General features: G+C 52.0%; 1 protein-coding gene across 1 annotated transcript in view; it reads left to right on the top strand.

The window, feature by feature from the left end:
• MYO18B (myosin XVIIIB) overlaps positions 1–27,302 on the top strand; it is a 236,926-nt gene that overhangs the window by 57,239 nt on the left and 152,385 nt on the right. Inside the window, exons 14-21 of the mRNA XM_024741392.1 lie at positions 5,449–5,622; positions 8,701–8,791; positions 10,552–10,744; positions 14,238–14,318; positions 16,375–16,516; positions 22,993–23,152; positions 25,582–25,765; positions 26,570–26,792. Coding sequence (XP_024597160.1) covers positions 5,449–5,622; positions 8,701–8,791; positions 10,552–10,744; positions 14,238–14,318; positions 16,375–16,516; positions 22,993–23,152; positions 25,582–25,765; positions 26,570–26,792 — 1,248 coding nt within the window. The remainder of the gene's footprint in view (positions 1–5,448; positions 5,623–8,700; positions 8,792–10,551; positions 10,745–14,237; positions 14,319–16,374; positions 16,517–22,992; positions 23,153–25,581; positions 25,766–26,569; positions 26,793–27,302) is intronic.

Consider the following 27,302-nt stretch of genomic DNA (forward strand, 5'->3'; position numbering starts at 1 on the left):
AGAGCTGGAGTGAGAAGGCTTGAGTTCAAATGCTGCCTCTGCCACTTACCAGGTGCATGACCTTGGAAGGTCACCCTCTCTGCGGCTCAGTGTTCTCATAAGTCAAGGGGCGATACTAGCATTGACCTCGTAGGGCTGCAGGGAGGGTTAACTGAGGCAGCGGTGTCCAGTGCTCATGCCCAGTGCCTGGCCCCGGGAAGGGGTACTGTAGGTGCTGCTGTCTGATGCTGTGATGTTAAGGCCGCCTTTGTAATACTGTGGGGCGTTTGCACTCTGATTCTTTTTCTTGGATGGGTGAGACAGAGGGTGGGTGACGGGTGGGGCACCAGGGAGCATTTCCTGCGGGTCACCGTCACGTGTCCTCGTGTGATGTTTGCAGAAGAAGAGGCAGAGGATTCCGAGATGGTGCGCGTGAAAGCCCATCACCATCGCAGAGCCGAGTCCCGGGCCCGCCTGCCACGGGGTTCTGTTTCCCACCCGTGACCGGCAGAATGGCTGCAGCCAAATGAACATGCCTGAAGTGATCTCTGCATTTGGCGTTGGGATCATTCTGGGCACAGCCTCCTCGCCTCCTGCTATACGGCAGGAAAGCATCCCGATAGAGTGTGTGAATCCCCTACGGGGTGGGCTACGAGGCGGGGAAAAATCCACAGACCCTCCCCTCCAAGATTTTTTTGGTCCTGTCTGTCTGTTTCCATCTCTGGCTCGTGGCCTCTCCCTCTCTGTGTCTCTCTGCCTCTCTCCCTTTTGTTTTATCTTCTGTCTGATCTTTCCTGTTAGAGAAGGCAGCTCTGAGGTTCAGATGGGCTGGTTTGCGGGGGAGAGGGAAACACAGTGTTTCTCGCTCCCAAGTCTCGGAGATCTGCCACTTCGGGCAGGGCTGGCCATCAGTGAGAAATGTTCATTTCGTCGTTGACTCCTTGTTTCATTTCATCACTCACCATATTAATGTTTATTGAACGCTTCCTCGTGCCAGCGCTCTTAGGCCAGAGCAGTGACCACACGGACCTCTGCTGGTACAGAACAGCGGGCGGCTGCACACGGTGTGACATCAGCACGGGAGGGTGGGAATCCCCCTCTGTCCCTCACTCCTGGAACCACCTTGGACAGGAAATGAGACCTGACCTACTCCGTTCCATATCTGAATGATCTCAGGGGCTTAGAAGAGGAAAGCGATGAGGCGGGGGAAGTGCTAGCACAGTGCCTGGCACACGGCACACGCTCCCTGCTTGGTGGCTGTCCTCGCTCGTTTGGTGATGGCTTCACGGGGGCTGGAGCCCTCTGTATACTGGCATCTCCAACCTCGGTGGCATTCCGAGGATAGCTCTGTCCCCAGCTTTGGGTAGGTTGGCGGGAAGTGCTGAGACCAGCGTGTGTCCGCCTTTCCTTGGAGGAGAAACGACCTCGGTGGGCTCAGAGTCCCTGGGCGTGACCGGCATCCGGAGTTCACCAGTTCACTATCCCTTCCACACATGCTCTCGGTGAAGCACCAGACAGATCTTGTGGAGGAGTCCCTGCAGCCCCAGGATGGGGCAGTCCGGGTTGGGGTGAATGGTGCCCTCTTTGGTTTTGCAGGTGGAGGAGGGAATTCAAATTTGTCCAGCACCTTCTCAGGGCCAGGTGCTCTGCTCAGAGCCTCACGTGCCACCATCTCGCCCAGTCCTTGCAGCCCAGCGAAGAGGTGTTTGAGGTTTTGTGACTCAGTTTTGCAGATGAAGAAACTGAGGTTCAAAAAGGCTGTGAGACTGGTCCAAGGGCTGACAGCTGGGAATGACGGGAATGGGACCCAGACCCTGTCTGCTCCGGTGCCTGTGTTGCTGTCCAGTCCCCTTTCTCCTCACCGCAGGTGCTGCCCCAGGGTTCTCAGCCTCCACTGAGAAGGCGTGGCCTCCACCCAGGTCTGGACGAAGACAGAGGGGCCCATGGGGTTGGATTTGGTGCCTGGCCAGCCTTCGGGAGCTGGAAGCAGAAATACATTTTCCTGGCAGAGCTCCCATGTGCCTCCTGGGTTTCACCAGCGGGATGCTGCTCAGCACTTGGAAATATGCCCCTTAAGTCAGGCGGGACCTAGAGAGTCCTGCCCAGTCCATATCCTTCTCCTCTTTTCAGAAACAACCATTGCTGAGCCCCTTCATGAGCTCTCCCCAGCTCAGCGAGGCTATAGGTCACTGTGGGCAGAGTGTGGCAGACTGTTTCAGAGGGTGGCAGTGGAGATGATGGGGCAGGAGAGGGGCAGGACGTTGCCCACCTAGACAGTCATCTCCTGTTTAATTCACTTTCAACCCCATCACAGGAAGAAGGAATCTTATTCAGGGCTAGTAGCCTTTAACTCCTCTCTGTAATACTTGCTAATCTCCCTTTTTCAACAAAGAGAAAGCAGACCTCGGACTCCCAGGTAACTGTATCTAATTAGAATCTAATGGTATTTCTGTACACGTATTGTATTTATTTCTATTTTCTATCTGTGACAAGTGATCACAGTGTTGGTTCAGAAACTGGCCCCCACTGTGGTGGAGGGCAGGGAGAGACTGAAGGAAGAGGCAGCCACTCCAGGTTGGCGGGTGGCAGGTAATATGCAAGGGAACTGACATACAAGGCTTGTCTTGGATGCTGCAAGAAGGGTAGGTCTCCACCCCTGCCCGCCAGAGTCTTAAAGTTTATAGAGGCTGGAACTGGGCTCAGTCACGGAGACCTTCTGGATGGTCTCAGTAACACCCCGCTCTCTCAAGGCTGTGTCCTTGTAACAGCTGCCACCGTGGGAGTGGGGGAGGGGCTGGATGTATATTCCAAGGGCAGGGGAAGGGCTGAGGAGCTTCCAATTGCCCAGGGCCATCTCGCAGGTCACCTGGTGGTCATATCCTCTCAATGACCTCCTTCAACAAGTGGATTCTTGTTTAAGTTAGTGCTATAACATTTCCTTTCACAAGGTATTTACGTAAGTGAAAAAGATTAGTGAGTCCATTTAAAAGAAAGTCCTATTTAGGGACACAAGGATTTGACAAATTTCCTAAAGGTGACATTGCAAGGATTGATTTTGGGGAAATAGTTCTTCCACTTAGTCTGATTTCTGGTGACTTTTCCGAATCAGTTTTCTCATCTGTAAAATGGGAATAATACTGCTTTTGAGGACTTTTGTGAAGATTCAGTAATAGTAATAATAATAAGTAATTACAACTTGCATGTATTGAGTTTTTTTCTGTGTCACCCCTGGAACTCCAAGACAGACTTTCTGACTCCAAAAGCCATGAGCTGAACAAAGATGACATGTTGAATAAAATGGGGTCACTGAGCGGTAACTGCTATCACCACCATCACCACTGTCATCATCACCGTCATCTTATCTCCACCATCACCTCCACTATCATCACCACGTCATCACCACCATCGTTGTTACCTTCTTCACCATTTTTTAAAGTGGCAGGGACTTTGCTGTGGCTCAGAGGTTAAGAATCCGCCTGCCAATGCAGGGGACATGGGTTCGATCCCTGGTCCGGGAGGATCCCACATGCCGCAGAGCAACTAAGCCCATGCCCCACAACTACTAAGCCTGCGCTCTAGAGCCCGCGAGCCACAACAACTGAGCCTGTGAGCCACAACTACTGAAGCCCATGCACTCTAGGGCCCAGGTGCTGCAACTGCTGAGCACACACGCCGCAACTGCTGAAGCCTGCATGCTCTAGGGCCCGCGTGCCGCAACTACCGAACCCACACGCTGCAACTCCTGAAGCCCATGCGCCTAGAGCCCATGCTCCGCAACAAGAGAAGCCACTGCAATGAGAAGTCCGAGCACCGCAATGAAGAGTAGGCCCCGCTCACCGCAACTAGAGAAAGCCCGCACGCAGCAACAAAGACCCAATGCAGCCAAAAAAGAAAAAAAAATTTTTTTTTAATTAAAGTGGCAGGACGTTTTTACTAGCCATGTAACCTCTCTGGTAAAGCTGAGATTCAGTCTCTAAAATGGAGGTAATAAAGTGCTGTTCTTGAGATAGTCAGTGCAGAATAACTGGCATGTAGGAGGACCTCGATAAGCAGTGGCCAGAGCTCCTTCGTCCTGGGTATTGTCAAGGCCCCAGGTAAAGTCTTTTTCCAAATTTCCACATTTTTCTTAAACCAGGCATCTAGATTCTTTAAGATGTCTGTTTGAAGAATTGGGCCCTTAAGATCTCTTTCTGATGGATTGAGAAATCTCTGTTGGCAGCTGTGATTCTTATTTCAAAGAAGGAAACACATTTATGGGAAGATAGGAATTGGGAGAAAATTACTTAAGGATGGAACTAGTGTTTGCTTTAGCAAGTCATTATTTTTTAAAATTTGGATTACAAAGTTAGTGCAGAACCACTGCAGAAAGTTTGGAAAATAAAAAATTCCCCTACCCTCTGATTGTTCGTATTTGGATATATTTCCTTTTCGTTATTTGTCTTTATAGCAGTTTAGAGTGATTTACACAATTGATGTCATACTGTGGTGTGATTTTCTAGTCCATTTAACATTTTGAAAATAAGAATTGACCATGTTGTACGGTCTTTGTGGCTGATATTAAGTGGCATTATAATAGTCCATAGAGAGGTTCCCCACTGCTTCTCCAACCTTGTCTGGTTACTCCCCTCCCCGCTTACATCCCAGCCACGCTGACCTTCTTGGCACTTCCCTAACACATCATGCTCATTCCTGCCTCAGGGCCTTTGCACCACCTCCTCCTTCTGCCTCTAAAGCGCTTCCCTGGTTCTTTGTGTGGCCAGCTCCTTCTCATCTTTCATACCCCCAGTCCACCTATCACATCCTCATACAGAGCCGCCTCTGACCACCATGCATCCATAGCCACTCTTCAGTTTCTCTTGACCCCATCACCCTGTTTTATTTTCTCCTTAGAGGGAAAAAATAACTTTATAATTTCATCACCTGAAATATTTAATTGCTTACTTGTTTATTGTCTCCCTCTCTCAAAGACTGTAAGCTCCGTGAGGGCAGACACTTTGTCTGTCTTGCTCATCACCGATTTCCCAGAGGCTGACACAGTGCCTGTCCCATAGTAGAGCTCCAGAAATATGTATTGAATAAAGGGGAGGGTGGTTAGATTTTTGGATATGTGGCTGGGTGGGTAGCTGAGTGGCTAGGTCAGTGGGTGGCAGGGGTGGTCGATGGATAGGTAAGTGGATATGTGGGTGGGTAAGTCTTACCATTCCCCAGTCCCACGTTTAGAGTGTTCCCCATGGTATTTTTAATTGCTTTGGGAAAGTGAGGAATGCAGATGACAGGGAAATGGGACAAACATGTCTCTTGGGAAAGCGTCTCCTGCCCGGGGCCATCAGCTGGGGGCCCAGGCCTGGGCAGTCGTTCAGGCTCTTGCTGAGGGTGGGAGGTGACGAGATTCTCCGAGGTGTTCTTGGACGCCCGCCCACCACCCACCCAGGACCTCACCACCCTCCTCCTGCTCTGTCCCCCGCACAGTGGGCCGGAAGCAGTTCATGCATTTCGAGTCGGCCAGCCACGCGGCAGAGGCCCTGGGCTGCGAGTACGAGGAGCTGAACACAGCCACCTTCAAGCACCACCTGCGGCAGATCATCGAGCGCATGACATCTGGGCCGAGCCGCCGGGGCCAGGAGGATGAGGGGGCCAGCTCAGGTACCGCGCTGCTGCCTCTCTGGGTGGGCTGCGTCCCTGCGGGGCCGGCCCCTGGGGACACACCAGCACCCTTCCACTATCCATCGAGGATTTCCTGAGGGTCTGCGGTGTGCAGACCTTCTATGTGCAAGGGAAGCCACTCCCCTGGAAATGGACTTGGCTCCTTCTGACGCCGTGCTTATGGTCAGCTAGTTAGCTCTGCCCAGGGGTCAAAGGCTGCTGAAACCCAGGAGGGGCCCTATGCTGCAAAGAGGGGATGCTGTGGATGGTGCCAAGGGACCAATGCGCTTCCAGTGGATGCTGTATTTGCTGAGCCCCTATGCTGTAGGCAGAAGACTCACCTCTCAGTTTGAGGAACAGAAATAAGGCCAGGATGGTTGGCCCAGCTGGGAGGACAGTAGATAAGGTTGGAGAGCTCAGTGGGGTCAGCTGACACAATAGTCTGTAAACTAGGGGTTTTCTGCTCAGACCAAGGGAAGCCATGGAGGCACACAGGCAGGGGAATGGCATGATTTGTTGTATTCTTCATGAAGCTCAGCCTGGAGGAAGATCAGGGAATGAGTGGGAATGGGTACAAGTCACCTTGGTGAGGTGATGGAGGTGGGAGCAGATGGGATGTGGTGGGCCAGTTCAAGGTCTAGTTTACAGTTAGAGCTGATGGCATGGGCCCTAGGTGGAAGCAGGGGCCAGGGCACCTTCTAGGACCTTCGCCTGAGCAGCAGGAGGAATGGGGGTGCTTGAAAAGACCCGGGGGAAAAACAGGAGCTTTGAACTGCACCTGCTAGAGTGAGGTGTGCTGAGTCCCAGGTCTGCAGCCTCTGCAGCCAGATGCTGTGGCTGCGGAAGGTGAGGGTAGAGGGACCCCTTGGAGCCCCAGGGTTCGCTGCAAACTCTCTCAAGAGAAGCTCTCCCAGAGACCACAGTCTGGGCTTAGTGGGTAGCACTGTTTGGAACTGTGGTTTTGGGGTCCTTCTCTTAGAGGCCCCTCGGATCCCCGTGGCTGCTCTACCTGCCAGGGACTTCAGCTTGATGGCTGATGTCGCCGAGACTCCACTGCCTTCCAGGTCTGTGCTCTGGTGTAAGCTGGGGTCTGTTTAATGGTTACACCTCCTCTCGGACACAGGCACACACATACGGGCACACAAACATACCATGCACAGGCATGCGCACACACGCATGCGCACGCACCATCACATGCACATATGAGCACACACACCACACACACACAAGCACAGATGCGTGCACACGCTGCTTGGTGGAGCTGAGTCACCCTCTCAGGCTGAGGTCTCAAGGGTAGACGTTAAGCAGGCAGGGGACCGGCAAGCTTATGAGAGATGCTGGGAGGCTGTGGGTTGCCTAGCAACGACCCAGGTTGGGGGCAGAGTTAAAGCAGGGACGGGAAATGCTTTGGGGTTGCAGTGGGCTGCCTGGAATGTACAAGCAGAACTGTTTCTCTAGACACTAGTGTGTGCAGATTTGGAAATTGTGTTTCCAATTCTGTGGATGGAAGCAAAACCTAAGGGTCAATATTTGTGATCTGAGCCCTCCACTCCTTATCCCGCTTTGCTCAGTGACCCCTAATCAAGGCTGGCTGTTCTAATGGGACCAGTGTGTGTATTTATACAAAATTGGGGCTGCCATTATAATAATTTTCTAAGCTTTTTTTATTCCTCCTAACGCTATAGGCAGGCACTTTTCCATCTCATTCAGTATTCTTCTAGACCTGACTTTAAGTATTCCTTTGTATGGATGGACTACAAATTATCTAACCCATATCCTATTGTTGGATGTTCAGGTTGTCTCAAAAAAGTGATTTTATTTTGCCAATTTAACCAACAGTTGGGAGAACATACATACTTAGAAATCTTTGTTGCTCTGAATTATTTCATTGGAATAAAATCCTAATAGTGAAGTTAAGTCCGAGTATATGAACATGTTATGGCTTCTACTATAAAATTGCCAAATTTCCCTCCAGAAAGAGGGAACAACAGATATTTACTGAGTTAACTACTACATGTCAGGAATTGGGGATTTGGAGCCAGCAAACCCAGAGGTAGCCCTCACCCTCAGGGCGTCCCTGCCTGGGTGGCGGGGCAGGGAAGATGCAGGTTAACGAAATAACCACAAAGTGCAGGTGTGCTGTGGGCAGTGCTGTAAAATCAGGGTAGATCTGTCCTCCTGTGTCCGGTTTACTTCACTTAGCATGACGTCCTCCAAGTTCATCCGTGTTGTAGCAAATGGCAGCATTTCCTTCTTTTTTTTTTTTTTTTTTAACTGTTGAATAATATACTACTCACGTCAGAAATCTCAAAAAGTCAAACTCATAGAGGCAGAGAGTAGAATGGTGGTTACCAGGGCGGTGGAGGGAGGGGGAAATGGGACATTTTGATCAAAGGGCACATAGTTTTATTTATGCAAGATGAATAAATCCTAGAGGGCAGATGAATAAAATGATCAGTAGATGAATATCTCTACAGTGTAATTAACAATACCATATTCTATACTTAAAAATTTGTTAATCTTATGTTAAAAGTTCCTATCTCACACGCGCGTGCGCACACACACACACAAAGAGGGAGGGAAGAAACTTGCGGAGGTGATGGTTATGTTTGTGGTGTGTTTATGGTGATGGTGTCATGGGTGTATACTTCAAACTCATCAGGATGTATACGTTAAAAATGTACAGGTCTTTTGGTATGTCTATCATGACTTCAGTGTGAAAAATAAATAAAATTTTCAAAAAAGCAAGGTAGACCTGGGAATTGGCTTAACGGGGCGGTGGTGGTGGTCAAGGCAGGCTTCCCTGAGGAGGTGACGTTGGGTTGAGCCCTGAGGGTTGAGCAGGAGATCACAGTGGAGGTTAGGGAGGTAGGGCCAGGTCACACAGGACCCTGGAAGACTTGGTAGGACACTTGAACTTGGTCCTAAGAACGTAAGTAATTTCAGCAGTAGGGGGACGTGTGTGCGCGGTGGGGGAAGATGCACTAAGGCCAGTAATGATGGCACTGGAGCGATGACCTCGGCCCCAGGCAAGGTCCTGACCACGGGATGTCAACCCGTCCCTCTTCCCCACTGTAGGGCTCAAGATGACAGGAGTGGAGTGTGTGGAGGGCATGGCCTCGGGCCTGTACCAAGAGGTCTTTGCCGCCGTGGTCTCGCTCATCAACAGGTAATGGCAACCTTCTCCTGGTTACAGAGGCGACCTGTTTGCAGTGTATGAACGAGCCCAAACCCGGGGAGTCTGGGGAGTTTAGCAGAGTGGGGTTTTGTTGAGCTGGAGAGGGGCTTGTTGAGCCGTGTCTTATGGTGCTGGGTTTAAATTCCACCTTGGCCACCTGTGGGCTGTGTGACTTCGGCGAATCAGTTCACCTCTCTGACCTCTCCTTCTGCATCTGTAAAAATGGCTCTTTCCTTCAGGGTCACTGTAAGGATTAAAAGAAATAAATAAAAAATTAAACAATAAAGTAAAAAAGAAATAGTGTCTGTAAACAGCTCTTCCTAATCGTGATCATAAAATGCTGCAGGTATCTGCAGGTAGTACTGCCGGGAGCCTCTGTCTTCTACCGTGGTGAGTGCTGCTGTGAGCCCCGGGAAATCTTTAAGCAGTTTCAGTGTGGCCAAACCAGAGCTGGGGCAAGGGCTTCCCTCCCTCCTCTGTGAAAGCAGGAGGCGTAACTAGGCTTCTGACATCCTGTTAAGGATGAGGCTGGTGTGTAGCAACAGTGCAGGTGGGGTTCTCCACAGACACAGAATTGGCCCCCTCGGGCTGCTGGAGTAATTACCCTCTGAGACCACAGACACATTATCTAGAAACCAGGGGGATCATGCGTGCTTAGGGGAGGAAGTATTTATTGGTGAACTGCCAGTGGAGGGCGGCTGCTTCAGCCTGCAGAGGGTGGCTGCTTCCTGGTTGGTTCTGGGAGCCTGCCTCCATAAAATGGGTGTATTGGTGATAACGATACCAACTACCCTTACGTTTATGAGCACCTAGAAGGCGTCTGGCTTTCTGAACATTAACTGATTTAATCTTCATGCATGTCTATGTGGTGGCTGATCTTATTGGCCCCATTTTACAATGGAAAACCTCAGCAAATAACAGCAAAGAGCTCAGGTTTAAACTAAGGGCCCTCCAGAGTGTATAGCTGGTCACGCTAATGATAATAACAGAAAACACACTGACCGCTTTACCACGTTCAGAGCTGTGGATGTCTTATCACATCCAACCCTCCCAACAGCCTTCTAAGTTCATCTCCATCATTAGCCCTTTCACAGCTGAGTTTCAGAGAGGTCAGGCAACTCTCCCAAGACACACAGCCCCTCCGTGGCTGAGCGAGGGTTGGAGCCCACGCGTGACTTTCTCCAAAGTCTCTTAACTCCTGCTTTTTGATGTGAATAATCCCTTCTCTGTCCCCCTGATAGATTTGTCAAGATGCTCCAAGGAGGTGATGACTTGAGAGATCTTTGTAAACTGAGACAGGCACTGAACAAGATTGTTTTTCTATAGCAGCGTGTCACTAAGCAAGAAAAGGAGACTTTAGTCCTAACTTTATAGCCAACTTGTGGTGCGACCTTAAGCAAGTCATTTCTCCACTCTGGGCCTGGTAGAGAGAGCACGTTTCCTGAAGGCCTGCGGTGTCCATGGGAGGCACTTTCCATACTTTAACTCCTTCTCTTCTTACTGCAGCCCCTGGGGTCATCCTACTCATCCCTACCACCATTTAACAGTGGGGGAAACCCATGCTCAGAGAGGTTAAGTAACTCTCCCAAGGTCACACAGCCTGCAAGTGGTGAGATCTGCTGGATCTGCAGACCCGCCCAGCATGCTGCTCTGGTTTCTCCATCTCTGTGATGCAGGGGTGTGGGAGGCTTGGACCAACGGGGTTTTAAGAGTCCTTGTCCTCTCGGGGCCCCTTTCCTTTCCCCCCCCAGATCCTTCTCCTCCCACCACCTCTCCATGGCCTCCATCATGGTGGTGGACTCTCCAGGCTTTCAGAACCCCCGGCACCATGGCAAAGACCGGGCCGCCACCTTTGAGGAGCTGTGCCACAATTACGCTCACGAGCGCTTGCAGCTGCTTTTCTACCAGCGGACCTTTGTCTCAACGCTGGAGCGATTCCGGGAGGTATGGCTGGGCTGGGGCGGGGCCTTCGCAGTGGCTCAGTGAGGGTGTGAGGCTGGGCGGGACAGGGGAGGGGGTGGTCATCTGGTCCTCCAGTAGGCTTTAGTTTCATCCTGTCTGGTCTGTCGATGATTAAAACCCAAACTCCAGGCCTGGCTCCTGGGCCTCTGCTTCTCCTCTGTCTCCCTCTACAGCCCAGTCTCCAGCCACAGCCCCCGCACCTTACAGTCCAGAACTTGGGGTTCCCCAGGCCTCACTCCCACTGCTGTCCCTTGTTTGCACTGACCTCTTCCTCCTCGCCCACATACCCAAGCTGAATCCTCCTCCAACAGTTAGTTTGCATCTTCCCCGTGGAAGGCCCTTCGTGCCCGGTTGTGGGTAAAAATAGTGGGTTTGCACACCTTTTGGATCATAATGTGGGAACATCTAGGAAAGGTGAAGATGCAGTTCCCTTTCTAGGAGGCCCCCCGGAGAAACTCTGTATATGTGAACCAGGAAACCTGTACAGGCACGTCCCTGCCTGCCCTCCTTTACTTATATTTAAAAAAAAATTTTTTGAACTATAACATTTACACAAATAAGTGCCTGAATCAGAAGTGTACAGCTTAGTGAATTTGTCCAACCATGCAAACTCATTGCAGCTACCACCCAGGATAAAAGGAGAGAACATCGCCAGCACCCCAGATGCCCCCTAGCATCTGCTCCCTCCTTCCTCCCTGAAGGGGACCCCTTTGGCTCCAGCAAGTGCTAATGGCAAAATATGAGAAATGATCATATTGTTTATTAGTAGGATAATGGGTATTAAAATTATGGTCATTTCTTTGGTTGGAGCCCAGACAGCAATAAACATGAAAACGTCAATATGAATAAATCTTAAACACATGGCATTGCTGAGACCTGGGGTCTCACCCTAACTCTGTCACTTATTGGCTGTGTGGCCTTAGGAAAGTCACTCACCCTCTCTGAACCTCAATTTTATCACATGTAAAATAGAAATAGCAATACTCCTGTATCAGTTACCATTTCCCGCAATAATTCTGCATAATAAACTATCCCAACACATAGTAGCTTAAATAATAACCTTTTGTTATTGCTCGCAGGTCTCTGGATTGCCTAGGTAGCTATTCTGGTCTTGGCTGGGAGAGCGTGTGCCTGTGGTCAGAGGCAGGTTGGGTAGGTGGCTCTTGGCTGGCTCTCCCCTGTGTCTGGAGGTCAGCTGGCCATGAGCTGATCCAGGCAGCCCTTTGGCTAGGATGACTCACCTGTGCTCCAGGAGTGCCCTGTCCTCCAGCAGGTTAGCTCAGGCTGTTCTCATGGCACTGGGCAGGGGTCCAAGAGAGTGAGCAGGAGTGCTCAGGGCCCCTTGGGACCAAGACTTGAAACTGGCAACGTCACCTCTGCTGTAATCAGTTGGTCACAGCAAGTCCAAGGCTGAGCCCTGACTCACGGGGTGGGGAAATGGCATCCACTTCTTGATGGGAGAAACTTCTATATCTGTACCGAGAGTGTGGGTATGGGGAAGGGGAGAGGTGGCGGTTATTTTCACAGTCATTTTTACCATACTGCCTAAAGGGGCTGTTTGGAGCATTTGATGAAATGGGATAGAGAAATGCATAATGTGTATTAGGCATTCCACATATAGTAGCAGCCATCATATTTTTTTTGTCCCATAATATTTCACTTATTTCTGATGATCAGAGTAAAACATGTTTTTTATTTAAAAACTGGCAAGTGCGTATAAGTGTCAAGAAGCAGAAAACACAATCTCTTTTAGCCCCACCACCCAGAGGCAACCACCGTTACCACTGTCTGTATCTTACACCAGCCATTTTTCCATATATGGTCTTCTCTGCAGATTTCCCATCCATCTGTACACACGAGTTTATAGTCTTTTTCCTCATAGCGTTATGTTATTCACATTTCCTCACTCCATTCACAGCTCTTAGTAAGGATGCATGTTTGTGGTTATGTCTGGTTCTGTCTGAGCTCTCTTTTGGCCATCTGAGTTATTTCCATGTTTATGCTGTTATAAACAGCACTGTGATGAACATCTTTGAGCATAGCATTATCTGGATATTTCCGGTTACTTTTATATGCCAACTCTTATTATCCATAGTTTTTTTGCTCCATCCAGCACCCAGCACTCAGCCCAGCGCTTATTAGGTACTCAGTAAATATTAGAAAAGTTTGCCCTGAATTATCAGTTCCTGATAAAGCTCTCACCGTGATTGCTGACCACCCTGAGGATGAACAGTATAAGGATGTTATTGGGATGCTGGTCTATATCCTTTCTTCTCACACAGAGGCTAAGGGGTGATGATAAAAAACAAAAAGAACCCGATTAAAAATGGGCAAAGGAGTTGAATAGATATTTCTCCAAAGAAGATATACAGATGGTCCATAAACACACAAAAAGATGTTCCACATCACTGGTTCAGAGAAATGCAAATCAAAACCACATTGAGATACCATTTCACACCCACTAGACTAAAAAGAGTAAGAAGCGTTGGGGAGGATGTAGAGAAGCTGGAACCCTTGTGCACAATAAGGATGGTGCAGCTGCTGTGGAATGCAGTGTGGTGTTTTCTCAAAAAATTAAAAATAGAACTGTCATTTGATCCAGCAATTCCACTTCTGGGTATCTACCCCAAAGAATTTCAAGCAAGGTCTCGAAGAGATATTTGTATGCCTATGTTCACAGCAGTATCGTTTGTAATAGCCAAAAGGTAGAAGCAACCCGAGTGTCCATCAGTGGATGAATGGGTAAAGCAATGTGATCTCTTCACACAAGGGGCTATTATTCAACCATAAAAAGGAAGGAAATTCTGACACATGCTACGACTGGATGAACCTTGAGGACATTGTGCTAAGTGTGCGATAATCCAGTCACAAAAGGACAAATCCTGTACGATTCTCTTCATACGAGGTATTTATAGGAGTCAGATTCATAGACACAGAAATAGGGAGAGGGAAATCGGGAGTTGGTGTTTAATGGGTGCAGAGTTTCAGTTTTGCAAGGTAAGAAACGTTTTGGAGACAGATGGTGGTGACAGTTACACAACAGTGTGAATGTACTTTACACCAACGAACTGTGCGCTTAAAAATGATTTAAATGTTAAATTTTATGCCATGTCTACTCTTACCACGATTAAAAAATAATAATAAAAAATGGCCTTGGGGGCTTCCCTGGTGGTGCAGTGGTTGAGAGTCCGCCTGCCGATGCAGGGGACACGGGTTCGTGCCCCGGTCCGGGAAGATCCCACATGCCGCGGAGCGGCTGGGCCCGTGAGCCATGGCCGCTGAGCCTGCGCGTCCGGAGCCTGTGCTCCGCAGCGGGAGAGGCCACAACAGTGAGAGGCCCGTGAACCACACACACACACACAAAAAAATGGCCAAGGTGTGACGATGGAAGTCCTCACTTTCCCTTGCTCCTTCAGAAGTTTCTTCCCCTTCAGCTCACGTAAGGAGCTAATGCTGAGCTTCTGTGACTTTCTAGGAAGATGTTCCTGTGCGGTTTGACCTCCCGGAGCCATCCCTGGGGACCACGGTGGCTGCTGTGGATCAGAGTCCTTTGCAGGTAACACGGCCTCTCAGATGCCGCACGGCCTTTTTAGAAATCCTGGCAGATTTGAGCCTTTGAGCTACTAGATCTCAAAACTGCCTGCACCTAGCATGACCCAGGGATTGTTAAAAACACTGACGCCTGGGACCCACTCCCTGATTCTGCGTTGATTGGTCTGGGGGGTGTGGCCTGGGCAAAGAATATTTAAATCCCATCAGGTTGAGAATCTGAGTCTGCGTCTTAGAACGCACCCACACCTGGACTGTGGTCTGAGCTGAGGGGAGTCCAGGGCCGGTGCCCAGTGGTCTCCAGCCCTGTCACCTGGAAAGATCGGGTGTTCAGAGGAAGGTGCTGTGCCCAGCAGAGACTGGGACCGTAGGGGCCCCTGGGGGATGGAGAGCGGGGGTGATGGTGGATCCAGGCCCTTGAGCTTCTTGGAGGCAGACAGGCTTTAGTTTGGGGGATACCTGAGTCGTTATCTCCCTTTCCCCAGCCCCAGAACACACCGTGCTGACCCCAGATCTGCACCTGTGCTCAACCGTCTCCCAGAGCTGCCCCCGGCCATTGCGCATCTTCGTGTGAGAGTGCTTGGGCCGTGGAACTTGTTGGGCTCTGGTCCGATCTTGGTGACCGTGGGCGCGTCACTTAACCTCTCCAAGCCTCAGCTTCCTCATCACCCAAGAGGGAACGATAGATGGTATCCCCTGGGTTGTCGTGAACGCCCGTGGTATCTGGCACGTAAAGCCCCTGCAGGGTGTGTGGCACACAGTAGGTGTCCCGCAGGTTGCATTTCTCCTGCTCTTGGACACCTTGTCCTGGTCCCTTGGCTTCTCTGGGCTCACAGCAGGCTGTAGCTGCCCCTGCAAAGCTCTCTCAGTCTGTGAGCCCAGCCGGCCCTTCACACCTGCTGCTACTTCTTGCTGGCACCTCTCGGCTGGTTCCCCGTCCCTGTCCTGCTTCCTCACCTGGGAGGGGCAGGCCTGAAGGGACCACCCGGGCAGTGCAAGGAGGGAAGGACCATGGCATCCCTGGGACCCCTGGGCAGTGACTGGAACAGCTACCTTCTGGGGATGGGCTGACTGTAGGTTTCAACCCCAGCAAATAAGGCCAAGGTGAAGATTCAGGATACCTGGGATCCAGGTCCACTTCTGCCCCTGGGCCTCTCCATGTGACCCTGGACGTGTCCCTTCCCCTGTCTGGACCCCTCTCAGGGGGGTGTGGACTGATATTCCTGAATTAGGATGACCAGCTGCGCTGATTTGCCAGGGACTTTGCTGGCCTCAGCACTGAAATCCTTACGTCCTGGGAAGCCCCTGGCCCCAAGCACACTGGGACCGTTGGCCATCATATGCATCACATTCCCACTTTAACCACTTGGCACCATTTTCAGATGTGTCAGCCCGCTGTGGGCCCTCAGATAAGTCCTGCAGACTCTCCAGGCCTCTTTCAGTTTCCCGTATGCAAAGCTTCAGGATCGCCTGGATGGTCTCTGACGCTGGGAGCTAGATTTAGAATTCCGCGTCTGTGCCCCTGAACCAACTTCACCTTCTCTAAGACATGCTTTGGGAACTTTTTTTTTTCCCTCTCAAGATTTTAGTTTAAAAAATTACAAGGACTTCTAAGAGGAAGTGATGCAGATGGGATTAATCCTTTCATGTTTGGCTGTGCACGAATAGACCAGCTGCCTGTGTGGAGCCAGAGATGTGTAGTTTATAGAGTGCTTGCCCTTATTAAACCCTCACGACAGCCCTCGGAGGAAAATATTACCACTCTCCATCTTGCAAAAGAGGAAAAATGAGGCTCAGAGAGGTACAGTTAAGTTGCCCAAGGTCACCCTGGAAATGAAGACAGGCAGGATCTGGACCCCTGGTAACCAAGAGACTGTTAGTTTTGTGGCTTCGACACTGAGAGTCTTGCAGTGAGTGGGAGTGTGGGGTGTAGGGAGTGTGGATCTAGGCCTGTGATGCCTGGGAGGCAGGTCCCACCCGACTCCCATGGGTGGGAAGGGAAACCCGGGCCTGGCCTCCGTCGGGGGATCAGGACTCCTCAGTGTATCCTGATCTCCTGCCAGATCCGCTTGCCAGCCGGAGGAGGTGCTGAGGACGCCAGGGGCCTCTTCTGGCTCCTGGATGAGGAGGTCCGGGTGGAGGGCTCCGGGGACAGCGTGGTGCTCGAGCGCCTCTGTGCCGCCTTTGAGAAGAAAGGCGCTGAAGGTGAGGGAGCGAGTCAGGGGCGGGGTGCTGAGTCCAGCCTGGGGTTAGAATCTGTCTTTGTCAACGCCCCAACGAGGCCTGCACAGCAGGGTGGGGAGTCTGAGTGCAGAAACGTCTGTGCATGTGGCCGGGTGTGCTTTCATTCATTCGTGTGTTCATTCGTTCATGTATTCCTCAAGTGTCCTGAGCAGCTACCGTGTGCTGGGCACCGTTCTGTATGGCAACAAATGCACTGATGGGATCCACGTCCTTGCTGGGGGGAGTCGGGGACAGGGGGAGATGACAGGCTAACACATAAGCACGTGTGTGGCCGCTGAGCCTGAGATGGCAGGCTGGGGTTTGGTGGTGGGCAGCAGGCAGACCTCATTTCTCTGGGAGCCGGGGGCCCTCAGGGGGAGAGGTATGCAGGTAAATCTGACAGAGGGCAGGGAGCGCAGTACAGGACAAGGCAGGAGATGTCATCTGGACTCAGACCTCAAGCCCTTGCAGGCCTCACAGAAAACGTTGGTCTTAACCCAAGAGCAATGAGAAGCCACGAAGGATTCTAGGCAGTGGCAGGTATGGTCAGATTCATGTTCTAGGAAGTTCACCCAGACTGCAGTGTGGAGATACGATAGGAAGGAGGCCAGGGAGGTGAGAGCGGAGCTGCCTGCCCCGGGAAAGTGGGCTGACTATGGAGGTACCGAGCAGGCGGCGTCCCCAGCACTGGGTGGTGGGCTGGATTGGCAGAAGGAAAAGTGTGAGGCGAGATGGACACTTCGAGCTGGGACAGCAAGATCAGAGACCACAGGGTTTGGCACGCGTCAGCCTCAAGTTCAAGTCCGGCTATTCGTACTTTCACCAACGTGGCACTGAACAGATCTCATGTAGTCTTGAACAATGGGGTTGGAGCTCGCCCTGGCCTCCCTTTCACCAGAATTTCCACTGCTGTGATTGGGTGAGAGGATGTACCTGAGGGGCTTCGTCATCAGCGGCCAGGTGTGATGTCATTGATGAGGCCGAGGCTGTTGACGCGACGAAGAATATCACCCCTGTGGATCCACGAGCTGGAGGAATGCTGTCCGCACTCCACGCGGGGCCTGTGCTCTGAGCTTTGTGCAGCGTCTGGTAGAATTCTCTCACGTATTTGGAGGTCGATATTCTTACCCCCCAGGATGAGGAAGGTGAGCTCCAGAGAGAGGCTTGTAGAGACGCTTGTCTGACATCGCGCAGAGGGTGAGTGTCAGAAGGCAGATTCAACACAAGCCTTGTCTGGATCTAAATCTCTGTGAGCCCCCCTCACCTGGGCAGCCCCAGGCATGTAAGAAGACAAATACACTCTGAAGTCTTTTAGGTCCTAAGTGACATGGTGGTCAGGATGTGGGGTCATTCATTCACTGGTTCATTCAACAGATATTTCAGGAGCACCTAAAATGTGGTGGCCGCTGCCCTAGGCCAGGAAATACATCTGTGAACAAAACAAAAATGTCCACCCCAAGGGACTGACATTCTAGCAGAGGAGATGTATGATAAAGCAAAAAAAAAAAAATCTGTAAGATGTTGAGGACCACGGTTCTGGTTTAGATCACTAAAGGAATGAGGGTTGGCAGTACAAATGGCCAGGGATTCAGCCCTGGGACGTTCCAAGGTCAGGGGGCCAGGGACAAAGCCTGTGTCCAGCAAAGGTGGCCGGGGAGGAGTGGCCGGGGCTGGAGGAGGGGAGTGGGAAGATGTGGCACTCTGGAAGCCGCAGGCGGAGGGACGGACCGACCGAGTTGAATGCTCCTGGAAGGTCGAGTGAGGCATGGCTGAGGAGTTGCACTGACTTAGCCTGCGTGGAGGTCACTGACCACCAAGACAAGTACGACTCCAATGGGAGCGTTGCGGGTGACCATCTGACTGGAGTGGCTTATGAGAAATTGGGAGGAAGAGTTGGAGAAAGACGTGTGACAGCTCTCAGTGCCACTGGGCTGGGGCCTCTGTCCGGGATACACCGCCAGCACTCCTGCGCTGGATTTGCTGACAGCAGCAGGAACAGCAGTACCACCTGCTGGCTCCAGCCGCTCTCCCTGGACCGTGCCCAGAGCGTTAATACCCCGATGGCTCCTGGAGAGCTTGGGTCTGCGGCGACTTGCCCAGGGCCGACTCCTCCCCCAGGCAAGAGGGGCAGTGCCTGGGGCCCGTGGTACTCTTAGTGGCCTGTGAAAGTCTTTTGATTTCTGTTAAAAGTAGAAGAAAAGGGGCTTCCCTGGTGGCGCAGTGGTTGAGAGTCCGCCTGCTGATGCAGGGGACACGGGTTCATGCCCCGGTCCGGGAAGATCCCACATGCCGCGGAGCACCTGGGCCTGTGAGCCATGGCCGCTGAGCCTGCGCGTCCGGAGCCCGTGCCCCACAACGGGAGAGGCCACGGCAGTGAGAGGCCCGCGACTTCCCTGGTGGCGCAGTGGTTGAGAGTCCGCCTGCTGATGCAGGGGACACGGGTTCATGCCCCGGTCCGGGAAGATCCCACATGCCGCGGAGCACCTGGGCCTGTGAGCCATGGCCGCTGAGCCTGCGCGTCCGGAGCCCGTGCCCCACAACGGGAGAGGCCACGGCATTGAGAGGCCCGCGTACCGCAAAAAAAAAAAAAAAAAAAAGAAAAAATGAACATTTAGGTTAAGTACATGTTATGGACTGAATTGTATTCCCCCCGCAAAAAAATTTACATATTGAATTCCTAACCCCTAGCACCCCAGAATGTGACTTTATATAGATACAGGGTCTTTAAAGAGGTAATAACGGTTAAATAAGGTCATTGAGGTGGGTCCTAATTTCATATGACTGGTCCTCAGGAGAAGAGATTAGGACACAGACATGCACAGAGGAAAGATGCAGGGAGAAGGCAGCCATCTCCAAGCCAAGGAGAGAGGCCTCAATGAAACCAACCCTGCTGACAACCCCTTGATCTTGGACTTCCAGCCTCCAGCCTCCAGCCTCCAGAAGTGTGGGAAAATTAATTTCTGTAGTTTAAGCCACCCAGTCTGTGGTACTTTGTTATGGCAGCTGTAGTAAGCTAATATAATACACTTATATATTACTAATATTAATCTATTTGCTTTTATACCAACAGTCGTGAAATGTAATTTTGTGTGTATGTATATGTATGTATTTGTATACACACATATATACACACACACAATACACATCTCTCTATATCTATATCTATATATATGGAAATAGAGCGAGGAAGGGGCTCATGAAAGCAAAGTGCCCGGGGCCCGGGGCACCTCCGCTGGGGGTGCAGAGGGGGCCCTAGTGCTCCATGTGATGCTGCCAACGGTCATCTCCGTTCCTGAAGGTCACCTCTGTTTTCTGAGGTACGTCCGCCTCTGCCAGCCAGTGAACAGGGACGGAGGGGCAGGTGCAACTGCCATTTGTGGAGCTCTTAGTCTGAGCTGGGCATTGTGGGCTCCACTACGCCCCACCTCCCGGGGGCATCTGGGGCCTTGGAGAAGCCATGTGGCTAACCGGGGCCCCATAGGCACAGAGCATGGAGCTGGCGCTGCGCCCGGGAGGCCTCACTCAGAGAGCCAGCCAGACCCCTGACCCTCTCCAGGTTATGAAAGGAGCCTCTGTCTGCAGGAAATGTCTCCAGGGTTCTGGAATGGTTTTTATTTTTTCCGGGGGACGGTAGACCCACAGGAAGCCGGGAGGCAGATCTGTTAAAAGCCCACCCAGGCTTTGGACCCCAGAGACCTGGGTTGGACCCCTGCTCCACTAGTTAGTTGCAACGCGTGTGAGTTCTGGGAAATCGCCTCCCTCTCCCGTCTGTAAGATGGTGATAACCCTGGGGGCCGGTGTGAGCACGGAGGAGCTTGTGTGCGCCTAGAAGCGTTTGTACATGCTCCCTCAGCTCCCTGCGCCAGGGCTCTCCTCAGAGGCCTCCCTGACCCCTGTCTGTAGCTGTCCCCTCTTCAGCCACGTTGTCCCATCACAAGACGCCCTGCTTGTTTCCTTCAGGGCCCCTTTTGGGCTCTGGGATGTTTGGTGACCCGTTTGCTTGCTTCTCGTCAATCCCCCGACCACCCAGTACGCCCCGAGGGTGCGGGGTGCCCCTGTCTTGTTCTCTGCTGTCTCCCCAGTGCCTGGAGCATAGCAGGGCCCCCGTGGATACCTGCCATCTTCTCTTCCCCACCCCTCGCTTGCTCTGCTCCAGTCACACTGGTGATCCAGAATCGAATGAAATGGAGTTCTCGAATGGAATGTTTTCGTCCTGATGTTTCAGCTAAAGACACAGAGAGTAGGGTCAGAAGTGGAAAGTGTCGTGTAGGGTGTGGCTGGGGCAGGACCCTCGGCCCCTGTCCTTTCCCTGCGAGGCCTGACCATGCCGGTCCCGGATACCCCGAGCAGGATGCTGCAAGGCTCTCGGTTCCCGGGGGACAGATCTTGTCTGGACCGACTGAGCTAGACACATTAACTCAGACATTTCAGTATTAAAAAAATATATATATATTTTGCCTCTAGGGCTTTCTGATTAGCTCTTATCATCGTCCCAACGTTTAATGGGAACGTTCACTCAAGCAGAACACGTGGGGCTTTCTGGCTGACCCAGCTCGCTGTATGTTGTCTCTCACCTAAGGTGCATGCTGTGCGCCGGTGACGCTTATATCACAGACCAGAGTGAGGACTGAGTCATGGAGGGTGGCCAGGGCTTAGCACACATGAGCAGCCTTTCTTCACTCTGGGCCTCCTCCCCCTCCCCAGATGCCCTTGGGGTCATCATTCGAAGCAAACTCTGTGCTAGCTGCTGGACATCATGCTGAATGGACACGACCCCTGCCCTCACGTTGCTTCCGGTCCAGGGCAGGGAGGCAGCCTTGCAAACAGACACCTGCAGCGTTGCAGGGAGTCGGGGACGTATGTCCCAGGGCCGAGTGTCTGCTCTGTCCCTTGCTCTTCTCTCTCTCATTCTTTAATCTTTTGGCTGCACTGCGTGCCACGTGGGATCATAGTTCCCCAACCAGGGATTGAACCCGGGTCCCCTGCATTGGAAGCACGGAGTTTTAGCCACTGGACTGCCAGGGAAGTCCCTTGCTCTTCTCTCAATGGACGGGCAGGGACTGCACGGCTCTGAAGGGCTCATGGGTCACTCTTGATGCAGTGATGCTTCACTTAAGCAGAAGTGTGCCTTTCTGGTAACTTTAATGATCCAGAACGTAGAGGAGGTCCAGGAAGTGAGCACAAGGAATTTCCAAGCAGCCAAACAGACGGCAGAATCCATGCCCCTTACTTAGCAGAACCTGAAGACTCTCGGACTTTGTTTATTTTGTGCAGAGTTCTAAGAAATGCAGGTCCTTCGTTTCTTAGCTCAGTGAAGTGTAGAGGAAGCAAATTAAGATTTAAGGGAGGCAGTCGAGATCCTGGATACACGTTGGCCCATTGACAATCACGGGATGAGAAAATGTAGGAAGGTCATTCAGAGTAGGTACAAGAACCGAGATGGTACTACACCTTCTGATAATAATTGGTCTGGAGCCATTACTCAGCCTGAGAGCATCACTGCAATGAGAGTGATATGAAAAATGATCAGGAATTCATTCATCCATCCATCCATCCATTCATTCATTCCACAAGCACTTCCAGACTCCAGTCATGTGCCAACCATGATTCTGGGCTCTGGGGATGTAAAGGTCAACCTTTTGTGATTCCAGAACATCAGCAGGAAATGGCAGTGACACCCACTACTGCTGCTTCCTGAGTGACTGCTCTGGAGTGACCTCACCAAAGTACTTCACACACCTTCTCTCCTTCAGACCTTATGCCACCCTGGGAGACATGTATTATTTAATCCACATTTTGGAGAGGAGGAGACTGAGGCTCAGAAACGTAGGTGGCTTGCCCCCTGTCCCACTGTAATAAACGGTCAAGTCAGGATTGGAACACAGGTCTTCTCAACTCCAAGCCCATTTGTTTCTCCCACTCTGTCCTTTGGAAGCAGGTGTCCTCCAGCATCTCCCAAGAATATGCTGTGCATTTATTTGGTAGCTGGTATTCAAGACAACTTCAGGTGGTACACACATTTTCAAAATATTTAATAATTGTGTATTTATTTCCACAAATATTAGAAAATAAATATGGCTGGCACACCAGATCTGCAGTATAATGCTTCTGTATAAATACATTTTACCGGTAAAAATGTGAGTCGATTGAAAGAAAACATTAAGTAAATAATAGCCCAGGTGATAACATGGGTATGGTAAAAATCATGGAGATTGTGTGTGCTGATGGTAGTTGGGAAAAACAGGTATCCTGGGTTTAAGAAAGCAAGGAGGAACAGAATCGAGGTTGGATGTAATGCACATAAATGCACAAAGCAGGGGAAATATGGGTGCCCAGAACTGGTAGCTTCAGCTAGGTTGGAACATATTAAAATGGGAAAAGCGTGTTCTCAGTGATGCCAAGTGATGACAGAGTGTCCCCACCAGGTCCCAAGGCTCATGCCCTGTATCTGCTTTCAGGGACCTGTGCCCTCCGGACCTGTGAGCAGCCCCTGCAGTGCGAGATCGCCCACCAGCTGGGACACGACCCCGTGCGCTATGACCTCACGGGCTGGCTCCACAGGGCCAAGCCTAATCTTTCGGCCCTGGACGCCCCCCAGATCCTGCAGCAGTCGAAGAGGTGAGCCTGGCCAGGACTGGGGACGGGCTGGGGCATTCGAGGTGCTGGGGCCGTGAAGTCACAACAGCGCAGTGATGGAGACCAGTACAGGAACCCCTCCCTAATGATGCAAAGACCCGGACTCAAATAGGAGCAGTTCAGTGTCTCCCAGGGCCAGCCTGAGTCCAGCTGAGGAGAAAAGCCGGCCTTCTGGGGAAGTGGAACAAAAGCTAGGAAGCTGTGATTTCTTATTTTGGCTTCTGGCCTTTCATCGAGTATCTGGTAGATGATGTGACTGAAAGGACTTCTATGGACATCTTCAAACTAGGGGGTCGTAAAGCCAAAGTGATAATGTTTTGTAGCATTAAAAAAAGCTCACTGCATTTCTTGACGGCTCAGAAGTGCTAGCAGAGGGCTGCTTTGACTTCAGAGAGCTATTGGGAAATGCTTGTTTTGTGTGTGTGTGTGTGTGTGTGTGCGCGTGTGCGTGTGTGCGCACACGTGAAGCTCAGGCCACAACATTTACTAACCATCTGCTATGCACCTGGCATCAGGGTGAACGCTTTATAAGCATTTTTAAAATTCTTACAACAACTGTATCTCTGGGCCCATTTTATAGATGAGAAAATTGAGGCCCCAGGAGACCAAGTGGTTCACCTTTGATCACATAGCACAAGAAGAAAGTGGCAGAGCCGGGATACGATTTGGGTCTAGGTGGTCAGAGTTGTTTGGAAAGCCTGTATCTTGGGGGGCTCAGGGGCTCACAGCTCCTGGAAAGAGATCAAGTCAGGGGATGGGGCAGAAGGAAGGGTAAAGAGCACATGGAGGGCTGTGTGGGGAGCCAGCAGACCTGGGTCAAGTCCCATCCCTGCCCCGTGTCACCTGGGTGACTGTGGGCAGTCCCTTTCCCTCCTCTGGGTTTCTCGCTTTCTCCATCATGACATAAGGGTTTGTTGGGCAAGGCCATGTTGCACAGCTCTGGAGTCAGGCAAATGTACAAATACTGCTTTTCCCTTTTTCAAACTGCGTGAGCTGGGTCACAGTTTCACAGTCTGAGAAATGGGAATGATGCCACCAAGCTTACACGTGTGCTGTCAGGCTTTGGTGATGTGACATGACAGATGGCTTGTTAAGGAGCCTGGTTCATAGCTGGCCCTCCACACGTCTTGTGGCCTTGTAAATTTCCCTTCTGCTCTAAAATCCCATGGCTCAAGCTGAGTGAGTGGTGTAGGGTTAGGGAAGGGCGGGCACACCTTGGTTGATCAGATGGCCTGGTGAGTGGGGGACATTCTGGGAAAAAGGAGCAGCGTGTGCTTGGAGGTGAGAGAGCACGGCAGGTTGGAGGTAAATCCCAGCAGGGTGTCTTGCAGACTTGAGAGCCAAGCGTTGGTGCTTTTTCTTAGCATGTGGTTCTGCAGCCAAGGTCCCTGATGCACCAGGACTGCTGGTGTCGCTTTCTCATTCCTGGGCCCATCTAGTCTCTCAGGTGGGGCTTCCCAGGAGGTTCTCATGCCCACTCAGCTTTCGCTTTATATATACGGAGTGGAGGTCCAAAGAGGACACGTGACTGCCCAAGGCACAAAGTGAATTGGAGACCAGAAGTCAGGTCTCCCAACCCCACAGATGGGGCAGTCCTCGTGCAGGGGTCAGGGCTGTGGGCCCGACCTTCTCTCCCTGTACCAGGGCTTGGTGCCGACATCCTTCGCTCTCAGGGCTGCTGCTTCCAGGGGCTTCACGCCCCCCACTGCTCCCTCCCCAGATTTTTATTTCAGTGTGAGTGTATTCAAGCCATTGTTAGTCTGTGCGCTCTGCCATGCATCTAACCTCTCTCAGCACCCTTGGTGCATCTGGCAAGACTCATTTCCTTAATATTGGACAGTCGGGTAGGCGTAGAGGCGGGTGGGTAATGGGTCTTGAGGGCTGGGACCGGGGTGGGGCCCGGACTTGCAGGGAGCGATGGAAGGTGCCCGCAGGTGTCCACTGGAGGGGATGGGCTGGTGCGACCAGAGAGGCACGGGTCCTCCTCTGGGCCCCCGCTTCCTCCTGGGGCGCAGTAGGGTCTGCCTGGCGCTCAGGCTGTCTGTTCGAGAGCAAGCACAGTAAGCACCTGCTGTGTACTGCACCTGTTCTCGGGATGACCGAGATGACTTTGCCCTCTAAGGAAGTGCAGGCGGGGTAGAATTCCTGCAGGTACGTAGGTGACGGAAATGTCCAGTAGAAGGAAAGTTGCTCTGAGGTCAGGGGAGGAAGAGAGGCATGGAGGAAGGGGCTGACATTTGTCACCAAGCAAAGGCTTGTGTGGCAGAAGGGACCATGAACAGAGTAGGCAGTTAGCGTATGATTCGAGGGGAGGGTTCAGGAGGCAGATTAGCAGGAGGCAAGGGGGGTCCCCTTTGCTCCACCCTGTGAGCCCCCTGAAGCACCTCTCTCTTTCCCCTCCTACCTGCCAGGGAGGAGCTGAGGGGCCTGTTCCAGTCCCGGGCCAAGCTGTCCCTTGTGTGCCGGGCCGTGGCCGGCCTGGAGGGCACCTCCCAGCAGGCCCAGCAGAGGAGTAGCACGGTGAGGAGGACGTTCGCCAGCAGCTTGGCCGCGGTGAAGAGGAAGGCCCCGTGCTCCCAGATCAAGCTTCAGATGGTGAGTGGGGGCCCTGTCCCCATGGAGTCGTGGCCTCACTGCCCGCCTCCAGGGTGGCTTACCCACCCACATCATCTCTGAGCTCCCCAGCGAGCCTGAAGGGGCGGGCAACACCCACGTTTCACCAAGGAAGAGACCGAGGCTCAGGGAAGCAAAGAAATTTGGTGGAAAGTGATCCATCCAAGTCTGAGGCCAAAGCCTCAGCTCCTTGGTTTAACTTAAGCGGCTTCGGGAAGTTTGCAGGAACCACAGTTGCCCTCTTGACCAAGGTGACAAATGTCACGGCCAGACCCGCCCCGCCTGCCTTCCTCACCTCGCAGGCCTGCATGTTTACCTCTAGGCTCTCCATAGGGGAGGCCCAGGATCCAGCACTGGCTGTAAAGGTGTCACCTGGACACCTTGATCCAAAAACAAGTGGTCAGGCTGAGCCAGGCTGAGCTCAGGAGGGTGGGATGTGGGAAGGATTGGTTTGAAGAAATGACTCGTAGCATATTATACTGGAAAAGCCCACAGATCAGGTCCTGGGTCCTAGTCTTCCTTTTCGGCGCGTGGTCCATGCAGCCTTAGGTCGCTCACTTGTCCTCTCCATGTCCCAATTTCTCCATCTGTTATAGTAAGGGTTGTTGCAAAGGTCCTTTATTTCTCATGAGTACAAATCAGGCCATGGATAGGAGGTCCTTGGTGTAGGACATAGGGCCCCCACAGAGATGCCCAGGACAGACTGCATATACATTTGGGGAATGTTCAGACCCCTGTCTGTCTCACCCTGGCCCTGACCGCAACCCCGTCTCCTCTCTGTCCTAGGATGCATTGATCAGCGTGATCAGCCGGTCTCAGTTACACTTCATCCACTGCCTGGTGCTGAGCCCAGTGGTGGAGAGCAGAGGCGGGCAGGGGTCTCTGACTCCACCGCAGCCTGGTAGAGACAAGCCCGGAGCAGGCGGGTCCCTCCCCTTGGACATCCCGGCACTGAGGGTGCAGCTTGCAGGGTCCTACATCCTGGAGGCGCTGCGCCTGCACAGGGCAGGTAAGAGGCAGCCTGGGAGCGAGCACCTTGTCTCTGACTCCTGGGACACGCTCCTGGACCAGTGACAGCCGAGGGACAGGAGCATCAGCTGTGTGCCAGGAGCTTTCCATGCAGCATCCCATCGAAACTGCCCAGCAGCCCTGTGAGGGGGGAGCTATGATTATCCCATTTTACAGATGAAGAAACTGAGGCTCAGAGAGGAGAAGGGACTTGCTTAGGGTCACACAGCGGGATGCGGCAGAGCCTAGGTTTATGCCGAGGTCTCTTTGAGTCCAAAGCCCATCTTATTTCCTGATTTAGTTGTGAACTCCTGGAAGGCCACGGGTGTGTCTTACTCATCTTCCTTTCAACAACAAACATCTCAGGGGCATTTGCCTTGGAGTAGAGGGTGAAATTTCCACAACGATTAATATTTGGTCTTCAAGACACTCAGCCTGGTTTGGGAGATCCGTGTGGAAACAAGCTTGGTCCATGATGGGACCAGGGCGTGTGTCACATGGGGATGCCCAG

Source organism: Neophocaena asiaeorientalis, unplaced genomic scaffold (genome assembly GCF_003031525.2).
Source record: "Neophocaena asiaeorientalis asiaeorientalis breed wild unplaced genomic scaffold, Neophocaena_asiaeorientalis_V1.1 scaffold648, whole genome shotgun sequence".
Lineage (NCBI taxonomy): Eukaryota > Metazoa > Chordata > Mammalia > Artiodactyla > Phocoenidae > Neophocaena > Neophocaena asiaeorientalis.